The 26,050-nt window shown below is 36.3% G+C and overlaps 4 protein-coding genes across 6 annotated transcripts in view; 2 read left to right on the top strand and 2 right to left on the bottom strand.

Annotated features, from left to right (window-relative positions):
• LOC144447968 (protein kinase C and casein kinase substrate in neurons protein 2-like) overlaps positions 1 to 2,913 on the bottom strand; it is a 45,843-nt gene extending 42,930 nt beyond the window's left edge. For all 3 annotated transcript variants that reach the window (XM_078138088.1, XM_078138091.1, XM_078138089.1), the window contains exon 1: positions 2,825 to 2,913. The gene's annotated coding sequence lies outside the window, so the exon portion shown is untranslated. The remainder of the gene's footprint in view (positions 1 to 2,824) is intronic.
• A 2,185-nt stretch (positions 2,914 to 5,098) lies between these two features.
• On the bottom strand, positions 5,099 to 13,719 carry LOC144448156 (protein kinase C and casein kinase substrate in neurons protein 1-like). Its single transcript, XM_078138309.1, has 11 exons — positions 13,637 to 13,719; positions 10,891 to 11,000; positions 10,105 to 10,234; positions 9,027 to 9,156; positions 8,165 to 8,362; positions 7,811 to 7,923; positions 7,314 to 7,434; positions 6,756 to 6,829; positions 6,268 to 6,371; positions 5,687 to 5,851; positions 5,099 to 5,208 (listed from the first exon to the last, which is right to left on the bottom strand). Exons 1-11 carry the CDS (start codon positions 13,717 to 13,719, stop codon positions 5,099 to 5,101), a joined length of 1,338 nt encoding a protein of 445 aa, XP_077994435.1.
• A 1,625-nt stretch (positions 13,720 to 15,344) lies between these two features.
• Positions 15,345 to 19,396, top strand: LOC144448270 (small ribosomal subunit protein eS10-like). Its single transcript, XM_078138450.1, has 6 exons — positions 15,345 to 15,374; positions 15,818 to 15,959; positions 16,864 to 17,038; positions 17,859 to 17,924; positions 18,209 to 18,270; positions 19,282 to 19,396. The coding sequence occupies exons 2-6, from the start codon at positions 15,819 to 15,821 to the stop codon at positions 19,321 to 19,323; spliced, it is 486 nt and encodes a 161-aa protein (XP_077994576.1). The 5' UTR covers positions 15,345 to 15,374; position 15,818; the 3' UTR covers positions 19,324 to 19,396.
• Positions 19,397 to 20,917: 1,521 nt separating this feature from the next.
• LOC144448155 (mixed lineage kinase domain-like protein) lies at positions 20,918 to 26,024 on the top strand. The gene is made up of 6 exons (XM_078138308.1): positions 20,918 to 21,392; positions 22,748 to 22,873; positions 23,070 to 23,223; positions 24,169 to 24,275; positions 25,034 to 25,248; positions 26,007 to 26,024. The coding sequence occupies exons 1-6, from the start codon at positions 20,918 to 20,920 to the stop codon at positions 26,022 to 26,024; spliced, it is 1,095 nt and encodes a 364-aa protein (XP_077994434.1).
• The last annotated feature ends 26 nt before the right edge of the window (positions 26,025 to 26,050 follow it).

The raw sequence follows: 26,050 nt of genomic DNA, 5'->3' as shown, positions 1-26,050 counted from the left end.
TTTGCATGGTGCTGTCAAAAACTTAAGTTGTTTACAGTTTACAATGTTCAGCTTGAATTCATGTACCCAAATGTATGGGGATATTGACAGTAACGATCAATAAAGTACATTCCATTTGTAATATAGGGCACCTTATTTTGCAATGTTGTTATATATTGACAAGATAAAATGAAAATGTCTACTAAATCTGAAACCATAAAAATAGTTTTGTAAGCGACAAAATTTTGCACATTTACATGTACATCTCTCTGGAAGAATTGTATTTCAAAATCAACTAGATGTTTAACGTATGTTGCTGTGTATTCATGTATAAAAGTGGAGTTTTCAATTTATTTTTTCTTACCACAAGTGCATTCCTTATTTATGTCCATAATGTGAAGTAGGGCAAATGATTTTATAACATTGTATAATACAATGGTTAAGTGAAATACCGACATACTCACATTTTTGAATATTAAATTCAAAATTACCAAACTATTTTTTGAAGTGATAAACACTACTTTGCAAATTTCACATTTTGAATTTGCGGGAAAATTTGCAATGAAATAACTTTATAAAATAAAATCAACAAGGTGATAGTATTTTCTTACTCAGGTAGAAACTCAGGATTCACAAATTTCCTCTTTTTTTCTCACATGCAATCTCCAAAACCCATTATATAGTCACATTAATTTGCATGTAGCACTTAAAATCCTGACTGCTATGAACGACTTCAATATGGTTGTGGAGTATCATGCAAACACTACGTTAATTTAATCCACAGATCAAATCTATTAAAAGCCAGAGTAAAATTAGAAGATCTCTACTTCCTGCTTTTACACAAAAGGTGCATTGATAGAATATTGAAAAACGGATTATTGTTATTTGTGAACAAATCCATGGTTGACATTGCACCACGTATACCATGCACTGCTTCACATGCCTACAAATGTACACATATCCCTAATCCTGCCCCAGCCCATTATCTATAGTACAAGAACTTGACTGGCTCACATTTAAGTTCAATATTTGGTAGTCATGATAGACATCTGAACTGTTTCAGTTACAAATTTCTATTCATTTCTCAACTACCACCTTATAAATTTGATGGTCTAGACACAATGTTTAGTAGAGTTTCTGTGCCCTGGACTACTGCTAATTTGGTAGTCTATATACAATGTTTAATAGTCTATGTCCCCTGGACTACTGCTAATTTGATAATCTAGATACAATGTTTAGTAGTTTCTGTGCCCTGGACTACTAACTTGGTAGTCTAGATACAATGTTTAGTAGTCTATGTGTCCTGGACTACTGCTAACAGGGTACTCTAGATACAATGTTTAGATGTCTATGTGCCTTGGGACTACTGCTAATTTTGAGCCGTGATAAGCAAAACACATTTATGCATTTTCGTCTCAATATTTTTTTTCTGCATGTCATAATTTAAGACTTATTTTGCCAAGTTTATACCTGACTAACTAACATACTTATTTTATTCTTATACACAGAGTACAGACATTTGTCCAGAAGTTTTCCTATGATTTTAGATTTCTCATTCAAATCAAATCTGACATTCCTTTTACATAACAATATTTAGATATCAATGAATTGACCTGTCACCTTTAGCATCAAGACAGAAGCAAAGAATCAGTACTTTTCTTAGTTTACTACTTTTCCAAATTATTGGAAAATATATCATTCTCAAAACGGGTTTCTCTAGAACTCAGGTGTTGTGCTGATGATTTCCATAATCACAACTGTTTGAAAAGACTTTGAAATTCTTTCTTGGCCAATGTATTAGTCAACAATTGAAGCAGAATATTTGAGTGATACTCTAAAAAGTTATGGTGTAAGGAACCTTACACAACTGTGTATCTAACTCTGATGGACTGACAGCATTGAAGATCTCTAGTGTCTCAGTCCAGAACTGTTGTGGATCCCTCTGTGTTTAGGGGTTCTGTACATGATATAGTTTGGTTTATTGCACCAGAAGTTTAGTCTGCAATACCAGAAGGAGTTGAAAACAGGGGTGGTGGATATACAGATTGTTGATCATAAGTAAACATATAAATATAAATACACAAGGCGGGTAAGTAAACAATACACCTGTATTAACTGGAGCCTGTTGTATGCAAATTGGCTTAAATTTTGACACATTCTCAAAGATCGTTCACAAGTTCACAACCAACTCACAAACGTAGAACTTGAAGTGTACGAGTTGGCATCGCTATCGATTTCGTTGCGTCGATGACTAACACCAACACATGGAAAACACTACTACTGAGAACGAACGAACGTAAAACGGTATGGTACCCGCAACTTGTCAAAACCATTACAATGTCCTCGTCACAAACGCTACGTGTTTATCCTTCTAAAATGTTCATGACTGACTTGAAATCGTGAATACATGAATTCTATTTATCACCTACTAAAAGTAAAACATCAAAGTAGTCGGCCTGTAAAATCAGGTGATAATACTTCATTTCCAAGCTTGACACCACCCCCTTTTCAGTGCCATAACCGTGATAATGACCTTATAAACGACTCCCTGCTCCAACAAAACACTCCAATTTGAACAAATCTATGCTCTGATGTGATTAACAATATTCACCCTGACTATAACCACTGCAAGAGTTGATAATTTTCCGTCGACAGCCCAAAGAATTTTGAATCACTGTTCAAGCATGTGAACAGTAGTGGAAGTAAACCTAACGTACCATAACTTCAGTACGTACGCAACGGTAGACCCAAGTTTTGAGTTGCCGTTACGCAAGCAAATTTACCGTACTTTTCAATTCTATCGAAAAATGCTGAACATATTAGCGAAGGTATACTAGGAACTTACCTTGAAAGTTTTTCTTCTACCGCTCCCTGTCCGTTAGAGTGATTTTTTGTTAAACTATTGTGTTGTCGTCTCACACCGGAACTCAACGATGAGCAATATGGCGGTCAGGGTGGGGTCGTGGCCTAAATTAGCATATCTTGTTTGAGATCATACAACAGGACATCTGATTGGTCTTTCATTCATGAACCGCTCTGCATAAATATTTTAAAAAACTGAGCCACAGTTTTTTGTTAAAACATAATATACCACAAGTTAATTCTTCTGTATATGGTATTTCTTTGATCATTTAAAATTCCACCATTGTAACCATTTTACTCCAATGTCATGGTCATAGTCAAATGAACGAACACGCGAAAAACTACGCCTGTCAAGAATCCAATCAAAACTTTCGTTTGTGGGGATTTTCTGAAGCACAACAACAATAATTTTCTTCCGCGTTTATCCTTTTACTTCCGCGTCAAAGGAAAAGGAACTAGTAATAGTAGTAATGTTTTATTTGTGAACTCTGAGGACCCGTGGCACGATTGCGAAACCGTATATGAGAGAAGTCAACAGAGAAAGGGTGAAATTTGTAAACAAGAGCTAGCTTTCTCGTATTATTTGCCATTACATCCTGGATCGGACAGAGATCTACCCGGGATGTTGTTTGTATAAACTAGTACCAGGGACGTATGCGTATCCCTGCAAGTAGTAGTACATTGGAGTCCGCATCACAGGGGCGTGTAATATTGCATAGATTGTTGTTTTCCAGGTCTACAGACTAAATACCACAACCTTTTGAATATATATTCCTACCTGTATAGGGAAAGAGCAATAATACACGCCCCTGTGGTTTGTAGTAGGTACAGTTTAGCAAAATGGTTTATTTACTTGCATCGATGTATTTTATTTGTGAACTTTATACATGTACATGTAAAGTACATGATGATGGCAGACAGACAGACATACAGGCAGGTAGCTCTAGGGGTAGGTAGATAAATATCTGCAAGTTTCTTCCTCTCAGTCGGCGCTTGCGCTTACACTCAGAAAACAACTCATATATTATCTGCAGCGCCGCCAACGCTCAAATCTGACGCTAAGCGTCTGACCTGCAATGATATATACGAAAACCTGGCCAGTAACTAGAGACGCTCATATAATTTTTTTGTTTCTGAGTAGGTGTTTATAACTCACACCCCGATAGAAAACGTTCTATAGTGACAATGGTGAGATAGAGTCTTTACTATTGATCCTGGGACGAGTGTCTCTGTCATGTCTGATAGCATTTTAACCCATATTTTTGAAATATTTCAACAGGGGAGGGTACGGTATAGACTGTAATGACGTCGTGTTGTTCAGCTTTATCAGACTAAATCAAACTTATTCATCATCCATCCATCCATTCATTCATTCATTCATTCATTCATTCATTCATTCATCATTCATATATCGCATTCATTCATTCATTCATTCATTCATTCATTCATTCATTCCTTCCTTCATAATTCATAGATCGCATTCATTCATTCATTCATTCATTCACATATCGCATTCATTCATGTATCGCATTCATTCATTCATTCATTCATTCATTCATTCATTCATTCATTCATTCATTCATTCATTCATTCATTCATATATCGCATTCATTCATTCATTCATTGATGATCTCGTCCTGCTCAGTGCAGATGGTTTCGCTCAAGGTACGGACGACTTACTCCGTATGCAAGCAGGACTTGATCACTCACTCACTCACTCACTCACTCACTCACTCACTCACTCACTCACTCACTCATTCATTCATTCATTCATTCATTCATTCATTCATTCATTCTGTTTATTTATTCATTGAATCACAAATGTTCACAAGTACAAATACACCGTCCATCAGTTTCGATCGTGAGAGAGATCGGGACAAGTTTATTACTTCTTAAATGTTTTACATAATATACTACTAGAAAACTAATAATTGCTTTTACGTTTTAAAAAAATTAAAGAAAGCAAATTAATACTCATACATAACATTCAGTAACTCTTGTATATATATATATATATATTTATTTATTTATTTATTTGCTATGTAATTTTATTGTTCATAAAACAAAAAACGGGCATGGAATAATATCACGTGGTCTAGGCCCATGAAAATTGATATTCATAATTATCATAATATATAAGCTTAATATTTAACTTTGGATTCCAAAGACGTGCAATAAAATTTAGACGAAAAATTGGTTTTTGTCGAGACACTGTCAACATTTAGTGCGTCCATCAAAATCTGTTACCCTGGAAACCTCATCTCAAAGATTCCACATAGTTGGCGGGAAAGAGTCCAAGTTTATCTCGAAGTCTGCCATACGCCCATCCATTGTCATGGACTTGACCGATTTGAGTTAGTATGTCGCCTGAAATGAACAAGTAACCAAACATATATATAAGGTGACTGAAGGTCGTTAGTCTAAAAAAGATCGTAGAGAAATACATATATATGCTAACATTTATCAAATTACAAAAAAACCAGTTCGTGTATGTATGTTCGATTTCTGTTTTGCCCCTCTTCCTCTCCTCCCACTCTCTCTCCCTTCCTCCCCCCTCCCTCCCTCCCCCTCCCCCCTCCCCCCCCTCTCTCTCTCTCTCTCTCTCTCTCTCTCTCTCTCTCTCTCTCTCTCTCTCTCTCTCTCTCTCTCTCTCTCTCTCTCTCTCTCTCTCTCTCTCTCTCTCTCTCTCTCTCTCTCTCTCTCTCTCTCTCTCTCTCTCTCTCTCTCTCTCTCTCTCTCTCTCTCTCTGTGTTTAAAATCTTAAACGTACAACAACTAAAAAGGTAAATCAGGTGACCAATGGTGCATATACTGTCTTCCAATTAATTAAACACAAAATTATTACCGGCTCGAAGTTGCAGTTCATCCTCCGACGCTGGTTCGAAATCATACAGCGCCCTCACTGCAGTCAGTTTCAAATCATCTGAAGTTGAAGCTTGGTCTTGTGACGAACTACTTGGCTCCCCGATGTGTTCGTAACTCACAACATTGTCATAGAGTGAGTGGCTATCTGAAATTGATTGACATACAGTTTGTATTGTGAAGTTTAGGGATATAAATTTACTTTCGTTTTCGTCCATTTTCGTTACAAATGTATAATTTATAAGTTACACATTCATAGCTAGACCAATATATATATATATATATATATATATATATATATATATATATATATATATATATATATATATATATATATATATATATATATATAAAACGGTCATATACATTATTTGTTTTAAAAAACTCAAATGCAAATGAAAAATACAATGTATGAAATCAAAATTAAATGAAATCCTACTGCCTCAGTAAAAGGTAACATTCTCTGTTGGGTTAATTCGTTCTTCTTTTTCATATATAGTGTTTTTAGTTTGAACAGTCTCTATGGCAACATTTAAATCTTTATATAGGTACGTGTATCCTTACCAACACCAGGACTGTGTCCATTCACATGTTTTGGACCGTTGAAGGCGTCCGTTTCGTCGGATTCCTCACCAAACTCATCCGAATCAAAATCGTCATCAAAAAGCCTACACAAACAATAAATTGGTAAACACAAATTTTGTCAATTGCAGCTAGCTACTAAATGGACAAGATAATCGGAGAGATGTAATGGACAAGTATTGTCTCTTTTGTCTTTGTACTACTAGTATTTATATTTAGAGGGCTCCAGGGAAGATTGGCCAAGGCCAACTGGGCTACCCTCTTTATATAAATAAAGTTTAATAAAATAAATAAATAAATAAACTGGTAAATCCTTTTCATAGTGGTAATACTTGACATACATAGGACAAGTTTACTGATTTGCTCTAGATCTGTTTTACCGTGTGTTTTTTTTAATTCTCTTTGACATGTAGGGTAAGATTTGTATGTGACAAAACAGTTTCCGGTTTAACACTACAACTATAACTTACCCATCATCTCTCCCTGATATTGATTTACGATAAGCAAAACTAAATCTTCTACTGTCTGTGCTGATGTCAAATTCCTGAAACAGATAAATTTGAATGTATAGTTACTGTATTACTATAGCTACGGAAGTCTTATATACCTACAGCATATCTGTTACAGCTGTCTAGATCTGTCTGTCTGTCTGTCTGTATGTAGGTATGTCTGTCTGTACTTAATATACCGTTGCTTTTCTTTTAACAAACTGAAAAATACCCTCCCCTCTCTCCCTCCCCTCTCCCTCTCTCTCTCCCTCTCTCTCCCTCCCTCCCTCCCTATCTCTCTCCCTCCCTCCCTCCCCCCTCTCTCTCCCTCCCTCCCTCCCCCCCTCTCTCTCTCTCTCTCTCTCTCTCTCTCTCTCTCTCTCTCTCTCTCTCTCTCTCTCTCTCTCTCTCTCTCTCTCTCTCTCTCTCTCTCTCTCTCTCTCTCTCTCTCTCTCTCTCTCTCTCTCTCTCTCTCTCTCCTTCCTCGCTCCCTTCCTATCCATCCATCCCTCCTTTATATAACAATACACATGAACGTACCTCAAATTTCGGCCATTCAGGTTCCATACCTGTACCATACCTCATCCTCCATTCATCTAAATCTTTACCTGCATCTGCCTCGTTTATGTCGCTTAAAGTTTGTTTATAGATACTCGGAAAACTGAAATAAAAGATTTGAGATCAGTTCCGGCTGAGAAGCAGACCATCTTTGAAATTGTATATATTTTAAAGAAATGCTACTATAGTTATCAAGTTCTCGTAAAATTTAAAGAAAAACTTCAATGTTAGTCAACATCGTTTTTAAAACTCTTTGGCCAGTCAAGTGTTCAGTGGAGTGAATGAATGGATGGACGAAATATTACGTATGTAGTAGTTTAATATCATTCTTCAGTTTATTCATACGACATATTTGGTTTAGGAGTAAGTTGGGGAATACAACTGTGACGCGAAACCAAACAAATAATACGTTTACTTAATAATGGTCGCCACTGTCCAAATACTGTCGTTGGTGGCGCTTCTGTTGTCTATTCACTTACTGTGATACGGCTGATAAATCCACGCATTGCAATGTCAGTGTTAGCTGGTCCTTCAAATTATTCAGCCGTTTTTTCTCGAAAGCTTGACACTTTTCGAATTGCATCGTCATGTTCTGGAAAACAAAAAGTTACATTTGAAATTCTGTGAATGAATTCGGATTCCAATACCTGACTTGAGTTAGGAATACATTGTTGTTGTTATTGTTGTTGTTGTTGTTGTTGTTGTTGTTGTTGTTGTTGTTGTTGTTGTTGTTGTTGTTTTCATAACTCTAGGACATTTGGACGTGAATGTACAATATGTATGTAATTGTCAATGAACTTAAGAGAGATGGTATTAATTAAATAATTGCTCACCGCGATATATTTTTGTTTTTGGTCTCCATGGCATTCTAAAAGTCGTTTCTGGTACACCTGTTTGCATTTCTCTCTCTCGTTAACTTGTTTTTCAACTCTTTGGATTAGTTTTCTGTTGGCTTCGGCACTTTGAATGGACGTCTGACCTTCCTTCTCTTCCTCAGCCTTGAAAGCGGCATTGCAGGCAATATGATAATCCTGAATGTAGTAGAGAAAGAACAAATACAAACCTTGCAGTAGTTGTCTAGAGATCGATGCTGCTCATCAGGATGTGGTTTTATCAGTATTGCAGATAATTTCGGTTACCCAGCCTATTGTAATTGTCCCCTGCAGAACCCTCTAGCTGCAGGGGGCAAGATGCTGGGTAACCGAGACTATAATGCAGGGGCCTCTGATGTAGGGTCGTTCGCCATATACTTGACTTTCAAAGACATACAACCTTATAAAAGCATCGCGTTGATCTATACCAAAGGCATTCACAATTGGTTATTGTATCAATATGTCAGTTTGATAGTGTGATAAGGGGAAGACTATTCAGTTCCTTCAAAGTGAATTTACTGATAACGTCGTGACGTCATTGAGTGGCATCTCTAGACAACCCGTGGAAGGGTTGCATATACGAAACAAATGAAAAGTAAAAAAAATAAAAAAATAGACAATGTAGAAGAACTTCTCGAACGTTTATGGATTAACTAGAGTTCAAAAACTCGAAATTGAGATATCTATATATGAGAACAATATGGAAATTGCCAATAACATTAAATAAGCTTATTGTTAATCTTTACACTGTTAAAAAGATTTAATCAAACTAAAGTACAATTAACCAATACATCATTACATGTAAATAAACTGTATTCATTACCTTCTTTGCTTTCTTAGTCTTGCCAAGCACTTTCGCATAATCTTTCTGCGCAGCCGCAAACCCTTCCTCTGCATCTCGTATTTCTTGAAAACCTCCGAACGTCAACTTATGGTAGTTTTCTTTCTTCCATCTAGCACAGAGAAGGGTCAAAGTTTAATCATAAAGGGTCAAAGGTCATTCACAACAAAAAATCAAAGGTCAGTCAACCACAAATAAAATACTATATTACATTTTCTACGAAAATACACAATTTACTTTTCTGTAGCATATAATATACGACATACGATAATTTTTTCGGAAGCAAGTCTTACCTAATGATAGAAAACAAAGCGGGCTTTGTAATTGTGTTTTTCGAATTTATTGATGACCTGAATATTGTACATCATTGTTTTATTTTTTACCATACAGTAGAGAGTTCTTCTAGATTATTTAAACATGTATCAACAGTTGAAATGAAATAAAATTCATCAATATCATACAAAAGTAACTCACAAAAACACTATAAAGTTATACATGAGACAGTTTCTAAGTCTTCATTTGTGAATTTAATCCTTAACGGAAGAAGATGTGTTCCTTTCAGCCAAGCAACGAAAAGACGTAGACGTTGGAGATAAACGACAGTGTTTACTAAAAACAAATGCGACTTTTCAAAATGGTCAGGTTGTGTAAAAAGAAATAACCGTCTTTAAAATGTGTAATGTTTTTTTTTCGTGTTCTCCCTGGCTTTGAAATTTTATAAGTAGGCAAACTTACGGTTGTCTTTACACAAATATAATCAAAGAGAACAACAAGTAGTTTAGATTGTAAGAGACGTCGTACGTGTTGTTACGCCCTCACCGACATCCTCTCTCTCTGGGAGGGGTTGACCGATGTGTGAGGGCGCCATCACGGAGTAACTTACAGATGACAAGTACTTATTACTTTAGACTTTCTCGTATCGATATCTCGTCTAAATAAATGGGTAAACACAACTAGATTATTAAACAAAGTCGTGCCATTATACTGCTTGGCAGAAACGTGATATAAAAAGAAATTGCTTTTACTAAGATTAATGGTAAGAACTGATCAAAATACCAACTTTTGCATATTTTGCTGTGGTCCTTCCTGAGACAACAATTTGAGTCGACATTCTTCGTGTATTTTAGCAATTTCAAGGGCTTCTTGAAGAGTCTGTTTCCATGACAACGCTGATGATCCGTACTCTGGACCTAAAATACAATGAGAACAGAGATAAGTCAGGGTTTTGTGCATACACGTTATCTCCATAGCTAGGGGTCATCCTGGGGTCATCCTGACAGCGATACATCAAGACATGCGTAGACCAAAATGACAGTTGTAAGTACAGTGTGATGTCTGTCCTAAATGTCACACTTGAATAGTTTGGAAGGCCGCCCTTTGTATACTGTGTGTAAATGCCAACACATAATTTTTTATAGTAGTCAACATAAGTTGGCAAGCAGCCAATGTTAGAGGACTGGAATCATGGTCTGGACTGGACTGGAGTGAGTGAGTGAGCCTGTGAGTGAGTGAATGAGTGAGTGAGTGAGTGAGTGAGTGAGTGAGTGAGTGAGTGAGTGAGTGAGTGAGTGAGTGAGTGAGTGAGTGAGTGAGTGAGTTGCTGTTGTTGTTGTTGTTGTTGTTGTTGTTGTTTCTTTTTTCCTACTCAAAGACAAGAGTTACAACTCAGTTCACAAATATACAAATAAACTATTAAATAAGTAAGTATAGAGAGCATGACTTCATAAGTCAACTTTTAGTGTACATACTCAATCACAAATCGATCTATACATTGATGGTACAATGTCTGTAACTACCATTTATAAGTCATTTTATAACTAAACAAATCATTGATGTATACTGTTACCTTTAACAATTTTTTCTTCCCATTTCTCTGCCCAGCTTTTCAAACTTTTTGAATATTTCATCTCTAAGTCAGCTCGTTCTTGTACCATTGTCATAAATTCTTCGCATGATCTGAAATATAAGCCGACACATCAGGTACATATACGCATGCGTCAAATTTTATTTATTTCATTTATCATATCTTGTTATGTCCATTCACTATATGGAAATGAACGTCGAAGTTTTCAAAGAATGAAAGCTCCATTTAATAGGTCTACATTTGTATTTTAGAAGTTTGAAACAATGTTGAAGTTTACAGATGTGTCAGATAATGGACTTAATAAACGGATGTCCTTCCTTCACTAGTGCTGTTGCACTTGGGTCAGTTTGAGGTTTCCGATAATCGCGATATGTATGTATTCTTTGCGAGAGACTTGTGACACATTTTTCTGTTTTCTTTCTTGTGTTACACCTTCAGATGTGTCAAGGAACGTTAAAATTCGTTAACGCAAGCAAAAAGAGTCTAAAAATGCTAAACTCCCTATCTCTATGGTTACTCTGGTTTGGTAGTAATGTATACAGAAGATCTCATGACTGGCTTCATCACTTATGCAAAAACCGTGTATTATAGAAAATGTTGTATACTGAACAAGCCATAAACTAACAACCATACATTTCAACTTGTTCGATGGTCTGAGGTTTCAACCAGCGTTGCAGATACAGCGCATTGCAGGTTACTGTTCACTTGCTCTGTTTGTTACGATCACACAAATATCAATAAGAAATTAAACTGCACATACTACACTTTTTAAGATAGCAAGATTGAATGAATACAGTTTCTTGCTTCATTTTGTCTGAATGAAATAAACTAACATGCCAACATGCAGATATCAAATACAGACGTCAAAACTTTGGCGCCAGCATGTCTGCGTCTTGTTACAGTATGTTTAATTGGTTGATTTCATTCAATAGGGAACTTGCAATCCAAACTGAGCATGCTCAGACGCAAATGACTATGGGATTATCTGTGGTTATCGTAATACCTGTCTGGAGCTACTGATAAAATTTACCTCCATGATGCAACATTCAACATGGCGGGTTTGCAAGTTCCCTATTTAAATATTGCAAGAAATTGTAACCTTGCTATCTTAAAATGTAGAATGTGGTTTCCTATTGGCTTATGTGTGATTGCATCAGACACAGAGAGTGGACAGAAACCTGCTATGCATTGTATAGCAGTTCATTAATCCTACCTATACATTACAAACTTGGATTATTTACAATTCAGAACGCACTATTGGTGATAGTATCTACTCTGAACATGTCTAAAATTTGAACTTTTCCTTACAATGTTAAGTCAAAATTGTTGAAGGTCGCGGGAAACGGGATTTGTTTTCGGATAAGTGAAGGCCACGTAACATTAAAATTTGGCAACCGCAGTTTGTTTTTGGCGGATATTTTTGTTTTATCGTGCGGAAAGAAAGTAACTCTCGGAAGGAAATAGAATGATCACGTGACACAGCAAGGATGTCACTACAATACAATGTTATTCAACCAGTGTTATACATACTACAGCTATTCAATCGAAAGTTCTGATAATTTTTAAAAAAATTGAAACACGTATGTAAACAAACACACACACACACACGTACACAAACACACATACACACACACACACACACACACACATGCATGCACATGCGCACGCGATATTGATATTACGTGCTCCTTTACTTGACATTAAGACCCGAAAGAATCTCCTAATTTGTAAATAGTTCGACCTTGACAATGCTGGTTCTGTAAACTCGTATACATCATGATCAGCCGTATCATGTCCAAGACAAAGACAGTTTCAAAGTCTTATATAATAGACTAAGCTTGTCCCGCGCTTTCTTGATCTGTTCCTAACCCCAAAACATTCAACAAACACATCCCGTTGCAATTTTATACAAAATACAAATATGGAGTAGTTAATGTTGGGAGCAATGACCTTACAAACTTCAGCCATCTATTTTGGGAATAAAGTACGAGTATCTCTTATCCGGATCCCCACGGACGAATGATATTCTATGGTCAACTATCAACATCGTCGTTTTTCTGTTTTAGTCCTTTCATTCCTCTTAACTCGAGTCATGCATGATTCTTACCCCCAAAAAACTTAGCCTTATGAAGTTTGAAGTTTTGATTAATGAATAGAACACGTTATATACGAGCATATCCACATTTTTAGAACCTTTCCTGCTAACTCGAGAGTCTGACTAAATAACGATTATACGATCCACCATATGTATGCTTTTATCATAGTGCACCACTTTTTTACCAAAATTTTGATCAAAGTTTTTTTTATTTGTACATTTTTAAGTATCTCTGATGTATTTTAGTGTAACCCATGTTGGTGCAAAAACGTTCGTGTAGACCTAATAGTCAAATAAAATGGACTACTTTAACGAATTGTTCATATCTTTCATTTTCTACGTAAACTGCTATATATTCGGCATTAGGTTAGTACTATGCTGATGTTGTTCACAAAAACGTACGGAGTGCAGCTTAATTAAACGTTTGTACCTCTGAGCACTATCATGACTAAATTAAAAAAAATCATCTTTTTTAAATTTCGAAACAAATATTTCAATTTCAACCAGATGGAGGGGTTAAACTCCCTCTAGTCAAACCAGTGACAGTGCATGCACGTGATTTACAGAATCTGAGAGACTCAATTAATTTGAGAATGTTAAAAGTTTGACATAGTTTAGGATGTCTCAACTTACTTGTGTCCATTTTCAATTCTCTTCACTGTTTTCCGATATTGGTTCATGTCCCAAAAACACTTCACTGCACGACTGTCGGTCATTCTGAAGTCTTCAACGTATCACACAATAATATTTGAAGACACAATTCGTTCTAAATAAATCCGTTTTACCTAGGACGTTTTGAAAACCATTTCAAAAATCAAACCCGTGTGTCGTCACCGCTTATATTCAGCCAATCCTTGTCGAAGGATGTTCCACACGAAAGTAATTGTTCAGTGAAAAACTCGCAGAACAATTCATGCAAGTCTCGCGATATTACACGAGATATGATGAGGATTCTGAGATCATCCGGAAACGGACATTCTCCTGTCACGTCTGTGTGAGCATGTCGCTGTAGATATACTGTTACTTCCACAAGGTTAACATAGAAGGTCGCAAACGTCTAACATTTCAATATTCAACCAAAGTACTTTATTTTAAAATCTATTGCAAAACACTACTTTAAACTTGTGACTGATTATCGGAAAAAAATACAACATTAAAACACATAAAATCGATGCAGTGATCAATGCATTCACACGCGCGTTTAATATATGCTATTGCTATTCCTTATAATGTTAATTCATATATCACCATCATGACATGATATGATTAACCCAAAAGATATTCAGGTTCTGGGGCCAATCTATACCTACACTTCATTTCTGGTCAAAACCTTGGGGTACCCCCTACCCAGGGGGTGGTTTATTGTTTGATGATAACCAACCAATCACACCAAGGGAAATGGGCAAAATAAAAGTGGAACTGTAAAACGCGAACTCACGTGGACATAGAAAATTCGCCTCTCTTTTTTCTCTTGATAGTGTTGAGGGGGAGGGGGAATGTATTACTGCGATACCCATATTCAGATGAGCTTATGTACACTGTCATTGTTCTACAGTATTGATGTGTATGTATTTCCCGAATTCGAAGACACTCCACCCCTCCCCCCCCCCAACTTGAAAAAATGCACAACAAATTTGATCACATATACTGGAACTCTCCACGCATACATGGGGAACATGGGTTAATTCGTTTGTTTGCCTATAGTCGCTGGTTTGTTTCCATTCTTCCTACAACATTATCCGTCCTATCAGGAGGATACTTGCGCAAACTGTCAAAAAATAAATCAGGAAATTTTGGTTTTGAATCGGATCCTTCCAAGTAACTCTATTTGCAAACATCCATCGTATAGTTTAAATGAGCGCCATCTACATCTGACTTTGACCTATTTCTGTTCATTTTATAAATCTATTTTAAGTTGAGGACAATTTCAAGGTCTTGAACACTGATAACACATCGGTCACGTTGGATCATGTGGATAGTGATACACCGGTCTGATTAGAATCTGATGTGGTGATAGTAGCTAGATGTCTTTATTTACCATCTTGTGGAGGAATTTTTATTCAAAACGTCTTTGATTTACTTGTTATAAGGAATTGTATTATCCGAGTAACTGTTTTACTATTTTACATACATAAGCTTACATACATACATACATACATACATACATACATACATACATACATGCACACACACACACACACACACACACACACACACACACACACACACACACACACACACGACACTGATGACACTGCCATACATCCATACATCGCGCATCGCTCAAGGAATTGTGGGGAAAATGTCATATATTTATGCGCATGCGTAGTTCGTTCTCTTTCCGTAGGCGCCGCCATATTAGTTCCACCAGGTATGTGAAAGCAGTTGAATATCGGTGCTGCGCCAAGGCATCCGCCCAAATTAGAAATATTTACAGAGATAAATAAAATTAAGAAATATTGATATACCCGTCTAACTGTGTATTTTGTGTAAAATGCCCTTCAATCAGCTAAAAATTCGCCGATAAATACACATGGTGCGAGTCCATCACAACATGGAGTAAACCATAGCTTTGGAGTCTACGAACACTATTTTCATATACTAGTATAGAGAAAGGTCCATGAGGTTACTCCCGTACCAGTATGTGCTGCGAAGTGTTGTTGAAAAGAACTAGATCGCCTGATAAGTCAATGCGTTTATTATGTTGTAGTCGCTGTACATTCGTATATCATAACATTGGGCAATGTCGACCATGTCATGTACAATGTATATTGTTTGTAACTTTTATCTTCAATGTCTTTGGTATTTCATTAGGATGTTGATGCCAAAAAAGACTCGAGTGGCCATCTATGAATACCTTTTTAAGGAAGGTGTCATGGTGGCAAAAAAAGATAACTACCTACCTAAACATCCAGATGTGGACGTATCAAATCTTCACGTTATGAAAGCTATGACAGTAAGTGTTATTCGGAAATGTTATATTTTATGTCTCTTCCTGTAATTCATAGTCTAGAAGTTAGTACAACCTAAGTGTGTTGACTTCAGTGCTTTCCTTATCTTACTGTAAAACTAGAAGTAGTCCTGCATGCTGGCAGATGTGGTATGGTACTCATTTCTGACATTGTCCCTACAGATGGGGTACGGTACTCATTTCTGACATTATCCCTACAGATGGGGTACGGTACTCATTTCTGACATTGTCCCTACAGATGGGGTACGGTACTCATTTCTGACATTGTCCCTACAGATGGGGTACGGTACTCATTTCTGACATTATCCCTACAGATGGGGTACGGTACTCATTTCTGACATTATCCCTACAGATGGGGTACGGTACTCATTTCTGACATTATCCCTACAGATGGGGTACGGTACTCATTTCTGACATTGTCCCTACAAATGGAGTACGGGATTCATTTATGCACGAGTCAATGTAATGCCTGAGGGACCCCACCTCGGGCGATACGGGACAAATGTGGGGGATTATACCGTGTTTGCCATGAAACAATGCCCGAGGGGTGGGGCAATTACCTCATATTGACCTCCCTAGTCATTTTCATGGACGTAAAAGAGTGGTTGTGTGTCAGTCAAAATGGGGAAATGTTGGGAGTTTTACTTGTTTTAGGTGGGGATTTTCCAGAATCCCCTATTATGCCCCGAGGTGGGGGGGGGGGGGTGTTTGACATTGACTCGTGCATTATGACATTATCCCTACAGATGGGGTACGGTACTCATTTCTGACATTGTCCCTACAGATGGGGTACGGTACTCATTTCTGACATTGTCCCAACAGATGGGGTACGGTACTCATAGATACCAACTGTGTATGTTTAATACTTTGTTGTAACTTTCCTCCACAGTCATTGAAGTCACGAGGCTATGTCAAAGAACAGTTTGCATGGAGGCACTTCTACTGGTATCTGACAAATGAAGGTATTCAGTACCTTAGGGATTTCTTACATCTGCCACCAGAGATTGTACCAGCAACACTGAGAAGACAAGCCAGACCAGAAGCCTCAAGACCAAGGCCCAAAGGTAATACATACAATCTCAAAGTATTTCAAATGTGTGCTATGTCATCAAGGAGGAATAACTCCCCTCATGTAGACCCTCTGATCCGATAGGTGAGGAGGGATACAGACTTCAGGGAAATCATGAGTCTGAGATGACATTGCACAAATGAGAATATTTTATTCATTTATTTATCCATCATGTTTGATGTTTACAAACAGTTGAACATATTTCTGAGTCTGACCGTATTACTGTAATGTTAATGTCAAAAGTATAGTGTTTGAAATGTGTCAACTTCATATTACTGTACTTGGACATCACACCCTGGGACTATGAGGTTCTACATGTATGTATGTCATAAAACACTTGATACCCAGCCAATGGGCTGGTCTGTGAACCTTCTAATGACAAGTCTATACGCTGAAGATGGCAACGTGTATGTTTCAGAAATAGTGGTTTCAGCCTAGAATCTAAGCGTTTTGACTGCAATTCCTAGAAAAGGAAAGAACTGAAGTTAACACGTTTAGATTCTAGACTTCATTGGTAGTAAACAAGATAGGTTTTAGCTAAATGTAGAGATGCATTATAATTTAGTAAGACTGGTCAAAAGACATACTAAGGTGACAGTGATATTATCCCTGTACAGATTGACACTGACAGTGATGTTATCCTGGTACAGATAACACAAAGTATAAGTGAAACAAAAACAAAGAACAATGTAAAGAAGGTTGTGAATAGAACATTTGGACGTATATTTTGTAAATCCTAATGTAGTCCTTTCAGAAAATCCAGCTGTAAACAGACTGATATTTGATGTTTCTAACTGATCATTCTTTCTTTGTAGGTATGGAACCACCAAAGGGTGCTGCACCACCATCAGAAGACAGACAACAGTACAGGAGAGGACCTCGTAAGTCAATTATACATTCATAAGTATTTATGTTGACATGCTAAAACAGAATTGATTGATACCAATCTCTCTTACCAGCCTAGCAATCCAACCACCCCTAATCGTGTACATATTACTCATATTTACATCTCTCCATACCAGATCGGGAGGATGAGGTGTGTGTGTGTGTGTGTGTGTGTGGGGGGGGGGGGGGGGGGGGTGAATTAAAAATTTCATGCTATCTTTTCAACCAACTACCCTATTACCCATACATAATGAAACCATATGTTATATCTTGTCTACAGCTGGTGCTGGTCCAGATAAGAAGGCAGAAGCTGGAGCTGGTGGAAGTCCACATTTTGAATTTGTAAGTCAATCTCAATATTGTAGAATATAAATATGAACTATTATCGCTTCAATAAATTTCACAAACCAGATATTGAAAAACCTCTCTAACCCAACAGTAGATGTGTTGTATGTATTTGTAATTTTTTTGCAAATGTTGATTTTCCATGAGCATTATAAAAAGTGACAAAATGCTAATTTCTCAGTCCAAAAAGTGTGTATGTGTGTGCATCTGACATACATGATACATATGTTATTTTTACCATGCATAAGCCAGGTTAGTCTCTTTGAACAAAAAATGTGGATTTTATACTGTGATCGTTCTCCCATCATGACACAACCCCCATCTATGTTGGTGATTCTGCAGTGCACAAAATCAAAGTCCAAGACGTTTCCTATCACCATTATTTTCCCCCTGATTTTTCATAAATTATGCTCAAGGGGTTATAATTGTATTATTCTCCAATGTACATTCAGTCAGAAATAACTTGTGACCTAAGGGTTTGTCACTACTCATCTAGGGACTTGTAGTAACAAGACCCCTTAGGTCACTCATTATTTCCTAGGCTGATCAAAGACAAACATTGTAAATATAAATAATTAAACATTTCTCATTATCTGTTGATTGCTAAAAAAACTCAATTCATTTTCAACAGTGTTCTGTGACTGAATTAGTAATTTTTCGGAGGTCGAGAAACCCTGGTAACAGAAAAGGGGAAATCTGCTAAAATTCACACAGTTCCCAATATATTGTATCATCATTTTGGTTAGGAATCCATGTAAAATGACTAGGGAACTCGGGAAGATGTTATCTTCTTACTGCCCTTAACAAAAACACTGGTAGGGGGAACCCAGGTAAAATGATTCGGGAATTCAGATAGATTTTATCTACTTACTGCCCTTAACATATACACTGGGTGTAAAAAAGTTGTTGAATATTTCCAAATGTATTTTGTCACATGACATGCTCATGATATTTAATCTTCAGTGCTATAATTAGTGACTGAGACTTTCTGTTTGTTTTATTTTACAGAGAGGAGGATTTGGACGTGGCAGAGGTGGTCCCAATCAGTAACATGTTGGTTTTGCTGTTGTATAGTATCAGTAATACATTAATTAAGAAATAAAAAAAAAATCACCAACTGAAATTTATGTGTTTGTTTGTTTTTTGAGTTGTGTATATGTTATTAAAGGTGTAAACAACAAATCAGTGATAAATAAGCCAGCCTCGTAAATATAACATTTGGATGTGTCAAGCTGAAGATTTTTGAAATGGCTAAATTATCATTACACTCGTACATTGCTTGTAGACTTAAATATCAGTTGGGAGCGATTCTAATTCCTGTACATCCACAAAGGGAATGATGATGATGATGGCCAGCAATATATTTTACAATCTAATAACTAGCTTGTCTCAGAGTACTTTTAATGCAGTTTACAACATCAAGTAAAAAAAGTTCTTTGTTGATTGTATTGCCTGCTATGTTTCTCGTCGATCATAGATGTCTATTATTCTGAATAATAGTATGAAAACTTGCAGGTCCAGGAAAACCATGGAAATATGTGTCCTTCCCCCGGAAAATGACATTTCAGTTTGTGCTTGAGTCACCCATTCATATGATTCAGTACATTCACAAATGTGAAATGGCGAAAATCTTTCCAAAGTCTTTTGCGACGGCTGAATAATAACTCTTGCTAACCAAGACAGTCAAGCAATCGTTCTGAGATACTTTGCCAACAGAACATGTGAATGCATAGTTAACTGGACACCGCCATGTTTACTTGATCTTGCATATTGCATAGATGGTCAACACCCCTGGAAAATAACCAAAAGTCAATACGAATACCACACTAACGAAAAATCCAAGGAAAGTCCTGGAACTGTGACTTAGAGTGTGGACCTGGTGATAAATAAAGATAGCTTGTCGATATCAGCAAGGCCAGTGTGAGTGCTGTATATATCTTGGCATCATCTTAAAAGGAAGTATAGGCTAAAAATTCAAGCTGTCTGCAATGATATGTCACTTATTAAAGTAATAAAATTGCGTTAAGAAATAGCTGTAATGTCTTGGCGAGTACAACATGAAGGCGTGTATGTAGATGTGTTCATAACAGGTTACTTGTACATGTACAGCTTTAAGCTTTAATATTTTATTTTGGTGTCATTCATGACGGTTGTCTCGCACTCTACACGATAATAAACAACAGCAGCAACAACTACACTACACATAAATTCTAACAAACATTAACGACAGAGTAATTATAAATCAATCCATGTCATTCTACTTACAATGTTTTCCTGTATGTGAAATGGTCACAATATACTCAGTAGGGGTATGTACATAGTGACCACTTCACACAGAGGAAACAGTGATTCTTGTTGCATAGAATCATTGTTGATATTGATTTGCAATTTGTTGTCAGTATTTGTGTTTCGTTGTTGTTTATTTGTTTGTTTCTTTATTTCCATAAAAAAACACAACTAAGTCTGCTCCCCTTTTGAGTTAACCAGAGACGTTCATGGCGTTGTCTTCGAGTGGTTTTATATCATGTATGTACTATATAACATAGCACACCGTGGCTGATAATGTAGAAGAGGTCAAAGTTGTTCGCTATGTCAGAGAAGTCTTTTCTGACCCCTGCTCTCAGGGTTACATAGACTAACAAACATGGCGCTAGACACTGTGGGCAAAATACTTTGCATAGCTATTGAAATATACAAAATCGCAGAAGAGGTGCAAGCCCAAAAACATCGGTCTAAAAGACTTTGTGAAAGAATCAAGGCGCTGGAACCAATCGTGAAGAAAGTGCGACAATTTAAGACCGATGAGGACGGAATAACATACCAGGAAGCGTTACAACAACTTGTATTGTGTTTGGAGGATGCGAGGGATTTCCTTTGTAAATTCAGAAAACAGAACATGTTTGTTAGAGTTCTGAAAAGGGGACATATCAGATCGGATTTTGACGATTTAAATTCGACGTTAGACGGCCTGGTTCCGAAATTGTCGTTGGGTTTAGGTGTTGACATGAAAGCTACGTTGGATAAGATTTTTAATCAACATCGACAAATTTGTGAAGACAGGGAAGACGAGAAAAAGGACTGGAAAGAGTTCCAAACCATTCTGATTGATCTCAAAGAAGGTAAAGAAAGCAATTACGTATGTGGCTCTGTCTGCCGGTTTGTGTCTGTCTGTCTGTCTGTCTGTCTGTCTGTCTGTCTGTCTGTCTGTCTGTCTGTCTGTCTGTCTGTCTCAAAGGCCGTTTGTCTGCTAGTAGCCCTCCTCTGCATGCATGTATGTATGTATGTAAATTGTATGTATGTATGTATGTATGTATGTATGTATGTATGTATGTATGTGTGTGTGTGTGTGTGTGTGTGTGTGTATGTATGTATGTATGTATGTATGTATGTATGTATGTATGTGTGTGTGTATGTATGTATGTATGTATGTATATGTGTATGTGTGTGTATGTATGTATGTATGTATGTATGTATGTATGTATGTATGTATGTATGTAAATTGTATGTATGTATGTATGTATGTATGTATGTATGTATGTATGTATGTATGTATGTATGTATGTGTGTGTGTATGTATGTATGTATGTATGTATGTGTGTGTGTGTGTATGTATGTATGTATGTATGTGTGTGTGTGTGTATGTATGTATGTATGTATGTATGTATGTATGTATGTATGTATGTATGTATGTATGTATGTATGTATGTATGTATGTATGTATATGTGTATGTGTGTGTATGTATGTATGTATGTATGTATGTATGTATGTATGTATGTATGTATGTATGTATATGTGTATGTGTGTGTGTGTATGTATGTATGTATGTATGTATGTATGTATGTATGTATGTATGTATGTCTGTCTGTCTGTCTGTATGAATGTATGTATGTATGTATGTATGTATGTATGTATGTATGTATGTGTATGTCTGTCTGTCTGTCTGTGTGTGTGTGTGTGTGTGTCTGTCTGTCTGTGTGTGTGTGTGTGTGTGTGTGTTATAGATTGTCCCCCACCCATGTATGAAAATGTCCATATACACTGTCGTAAATTCGAAGTGTTTTTTTCAATAATATTGTTAAGCGCCATCTCCCTTTGGTTGACCCTCTGTACGTATTGACTCTATTTTAGCGTGTTATAATTATGTTAGCGGTACCATTGCCTTGTGGTTTGTGTATCTATAGTACAGTGAATAAATAAAATAACTAACTAACTAACTAACTAACTAACCATGTATGTATGTATGTATGTATGTATGTATGTATGTATGTACGTATGTATGTATGTATGTATGTATGTATGTATGTACGTATGTATGTATGTATGTATGTATGTATGTACGTATGTATGTATGTATGTATTTATTTGTGTGTGTGTGTGTGTGTGCGTGCGTGTGTGTGTGTGTGTGTGTGTGTGTGTGTGTGTGTGTGTGTGTGTGTTTGTACATATAACATTACATGTTATAATTCAAATTAGGTCAACAACGTGTGGCTGAAGAAGTAGATTCTGGATTTGAAAGTGTTAAAGGTCAACTTGCTGATGTGCATGAAGACGTGCGTGAAGTCCAAGAACAATTAAAATGTCTAATCATTCAACCAAGAGGCAAGTCCCTAATTAATTATATACAAAGTTTAAGTCTCAATCTGAAGATTACTCGAGGAACCTTTTTTTTTTGATAGGGTACGAATATTTATTCATTTTTGACAAGCTGCGTGTGTTGTCACAGTCACGTGATTATCTTAGTTGTCATGGTAATTATAAAGGGTTAATAAAACAGTCGTCTTTGTTGTTTATTCAGTGAGTGTTGTTAGGCAACCGGTTGAAGATTTAGTACAGATTGATAGCAGTGAACTAAAGTTTTCAGGAGAGATTGGCCAGGGTCGCTATGGTGTTGTATATAAAGCAAGACGTCGTGCTGACATCGTGGCAGTCAAGAAATTTACACCCAAGGGGTAGGGAGATTATTTTTTCAAGTATATATACTAGTGGCCTTTTGTAAGTATGGTACTCTTAAAATTGCACTAGCTGTAACTAAACTCAAGTATATTTTTAGCAATATTTCCCTAAAATTATCAAAATAACAATAATAAAATGTTTTAATTAATATCGATTTTCATAAATTTTACTTTGAAAGCTAGTATTATTTATTGAATTGGAAAGAAAGTACTCCTAGTGTAATGATTTTTCATCACTCGTGTTTGACTTGTTGTGACAAGGCCCCTTATGTAACTTGTGATTTTCTTGGCTGAACAAAGGAAAACAATAGGAAATCAAACTTTATTAATACAGTGAATTTAATAATACCTTGCAGCTTTTCTGTTTGATACAACAACGGAGAAGAAAATGAACATATCACATGCTACACTTTTAAGATAGCAAGATTGCATGAGTACAGATTCTTGCTACATTTTGTCTAAATAAAATGAACTACACAACATACAGACATCAAATGAACACTGTGAAGGACAATTTAAGCATCCTTCATCGGGTGTTTGATACTAAGAAAACATTGGCGCCCAAATGTCTACATGGCGTTGCAATACATTTAAATTTTTTTCATTTAAACCAGTAAATGCAGCAAAAATGCGATCTTGCCATTAGAGTGTTTTTTGTAGGTGTCCGTGTAGTTGTCTGGTGGCCCCTAGGCGACAATACAAAATCTTAATTCTTTGGGATTTTGTATTGTCGCCTTGGGGGCCACCGTATAGTTGTATCAAACAGAAAAGCTGCACAGTATTGTGAAATTCACAGTAAAAGGACTGAAATACTGAAATAAACATGACAAAATCGATGTTTTATCATTAAAAATCGAATCTTTCAAAAACCATGGCTATAAGTTGTTAGTTATACAGGCCAAGAACAAATTCTTATCGAAATATTTTTCTAATTTATTACAGTGGTTGCAGTAGGGTCATGTTAAGAGACTTAAAACGAGAAGCAGAAAACATGAAAAAACTTAATTCTACGAACGTTTTGAGGCTGTTTGGAATTTGCACAGAAGAAGGTAAAAATATTAAATTTTAAAATATACTGAAATGTAATTGTGAACTGTGAACTCGGATTTAATATTAAGATTCAGGCTTTTTTGTAAGTTTTGGCTTGAATCAGTAGCGGCCAAAAAATATCAACAAGAACAACAAGAACAACAACAAGAACAACAACAACAACAACAACAACAACAACAACAACAACATGTTTAAAGTGACTAAATACCAATTGAATTCTCTGTATGCCTAGCTATATATCTGGGTAAATTGGTAACTGAGCGTCCGGGTTTCTATTGCTGTCACTGTAAAAATTGTTACAAAAGATTGTTGAAAATATGTAGAGAGCTGCCCACCTGACCGTGGCATCACTCCTTGGTGGCATCACCTCTTGGAGACTGAAGGTTTACAAGCTGAGTTTATAAGTTATTTGATTTGATTGACAATATTTACATAACACAGTAATTAAACTAATTTAACTAGCTAGTGTATTGTTAATGTTGATACGTACTTTTCGATGGCACTGAAATCATAATATTGTGTTATTCGCACAATTGATAGCATAATAGTGGAGTCTTCGCGCACATTTTGGGATATGTATAATATATAATGTAATCGAATCATGTATTCCCAAATACCTGTTAAGTTCAGTAATTAGAATAAAACCGTTACATGTATATTTTGATTTATTTTAAACAAATAAATCCGAGGACAAAGTGGGCTTGTTCCCCTTTAATAAACACCGCATCACTTTATCACAATTCCTTCTTCTTTCCAGACAATTATCTCCTCATCACGGAGTTTATGGCAAATAGAAATCTGCGATATGTTTTGGACAATCCAGAAAAGTACAAACTGAGCTGGGAAGAGAGAATAAGAATGTCCTTTGAAGGAGCTTCTGGTATAATGTACATACATAATGCCAAACCACCAATGTTACATCGTTGTATCACAAGTGATAAATTCCTTGTTGATAGATTTATGCAAGTCAAAGTAAGCAGCCATTTTTTATTTGTATTTGTACTCCAATCACAATTCTAGTTCATATATAATGGCATAATCACAGTGATAAAATGTTATGTCTATCTGTGCTAAGTTGGTATTTTAATAAATATTCCTTTAAAACATTAATAGAGAGTTGGGTGGATTATTTGGTGGTTGCTAACTAGATGGATTGGCATAAACAGGTTTATTTGTCAGTTACTTGGTTAGATTGATATACATGTAGTTAATTAGTTAGCATGTATAACCTGAGACAGATATATTCATATCAAAACAGGCAGACAGACACTGGCAGACAGACAGACAGACAGACAGACAGACAGACATACAGACAGGTTGGTACTAGAAAGCAAGTAGTCAGTTAATAGAATGGCAGGCTTAAATATGTAGAGATAGAGAGATGCATAGGTTGATTGGTTGATTGATTGATTGGTTGGTTGGTGGTTGGTTGGTTGATTGGTTGATTGATTGATTGATTGATTGTTCGATTGATTGATTGATTGGTAGATAACAGGTTGATTTCTATCAATGACGATAACACATAAATTATATATTATGGGAATAATTTATTAATCTTTCATATACAGACTCCATTTCAGTGCTTAAAACACTGTTCTTCCAATGGAATCTGGTGAAATAATAATTAATTTGTAACATTCACGAATACTAAATTAATTGAACTTACATCGATTCTATTAAATATTTTTACCAAGTGATGTAATTTTACTTCAATTTTTTCTAGGTTTCAGACTGCGGGTTCGTCTTAACAAAATCTTCGGCAGCAAAACACAAA

This window comes from Glandiceps talaboti, chromosome 17 (assembly GCF_964340395.1).
Source record: "Glandiceps talaboti chromosome 17, keGlaTala1.1, whole genome shotgun sequence".
Classification (NCBI taxonomy): domain Eukaryota; kingdom Metazoa; phylum Hemichordata; class Enteropneusta; family Spengelidae; genus Glandiceps; species Glandiceps talaboti.
The sequence above is the reverse complement of the archived record's forward strand: the minus strand, read 5'-3'. Positions and strand labels throughout refer to the sequence as shown.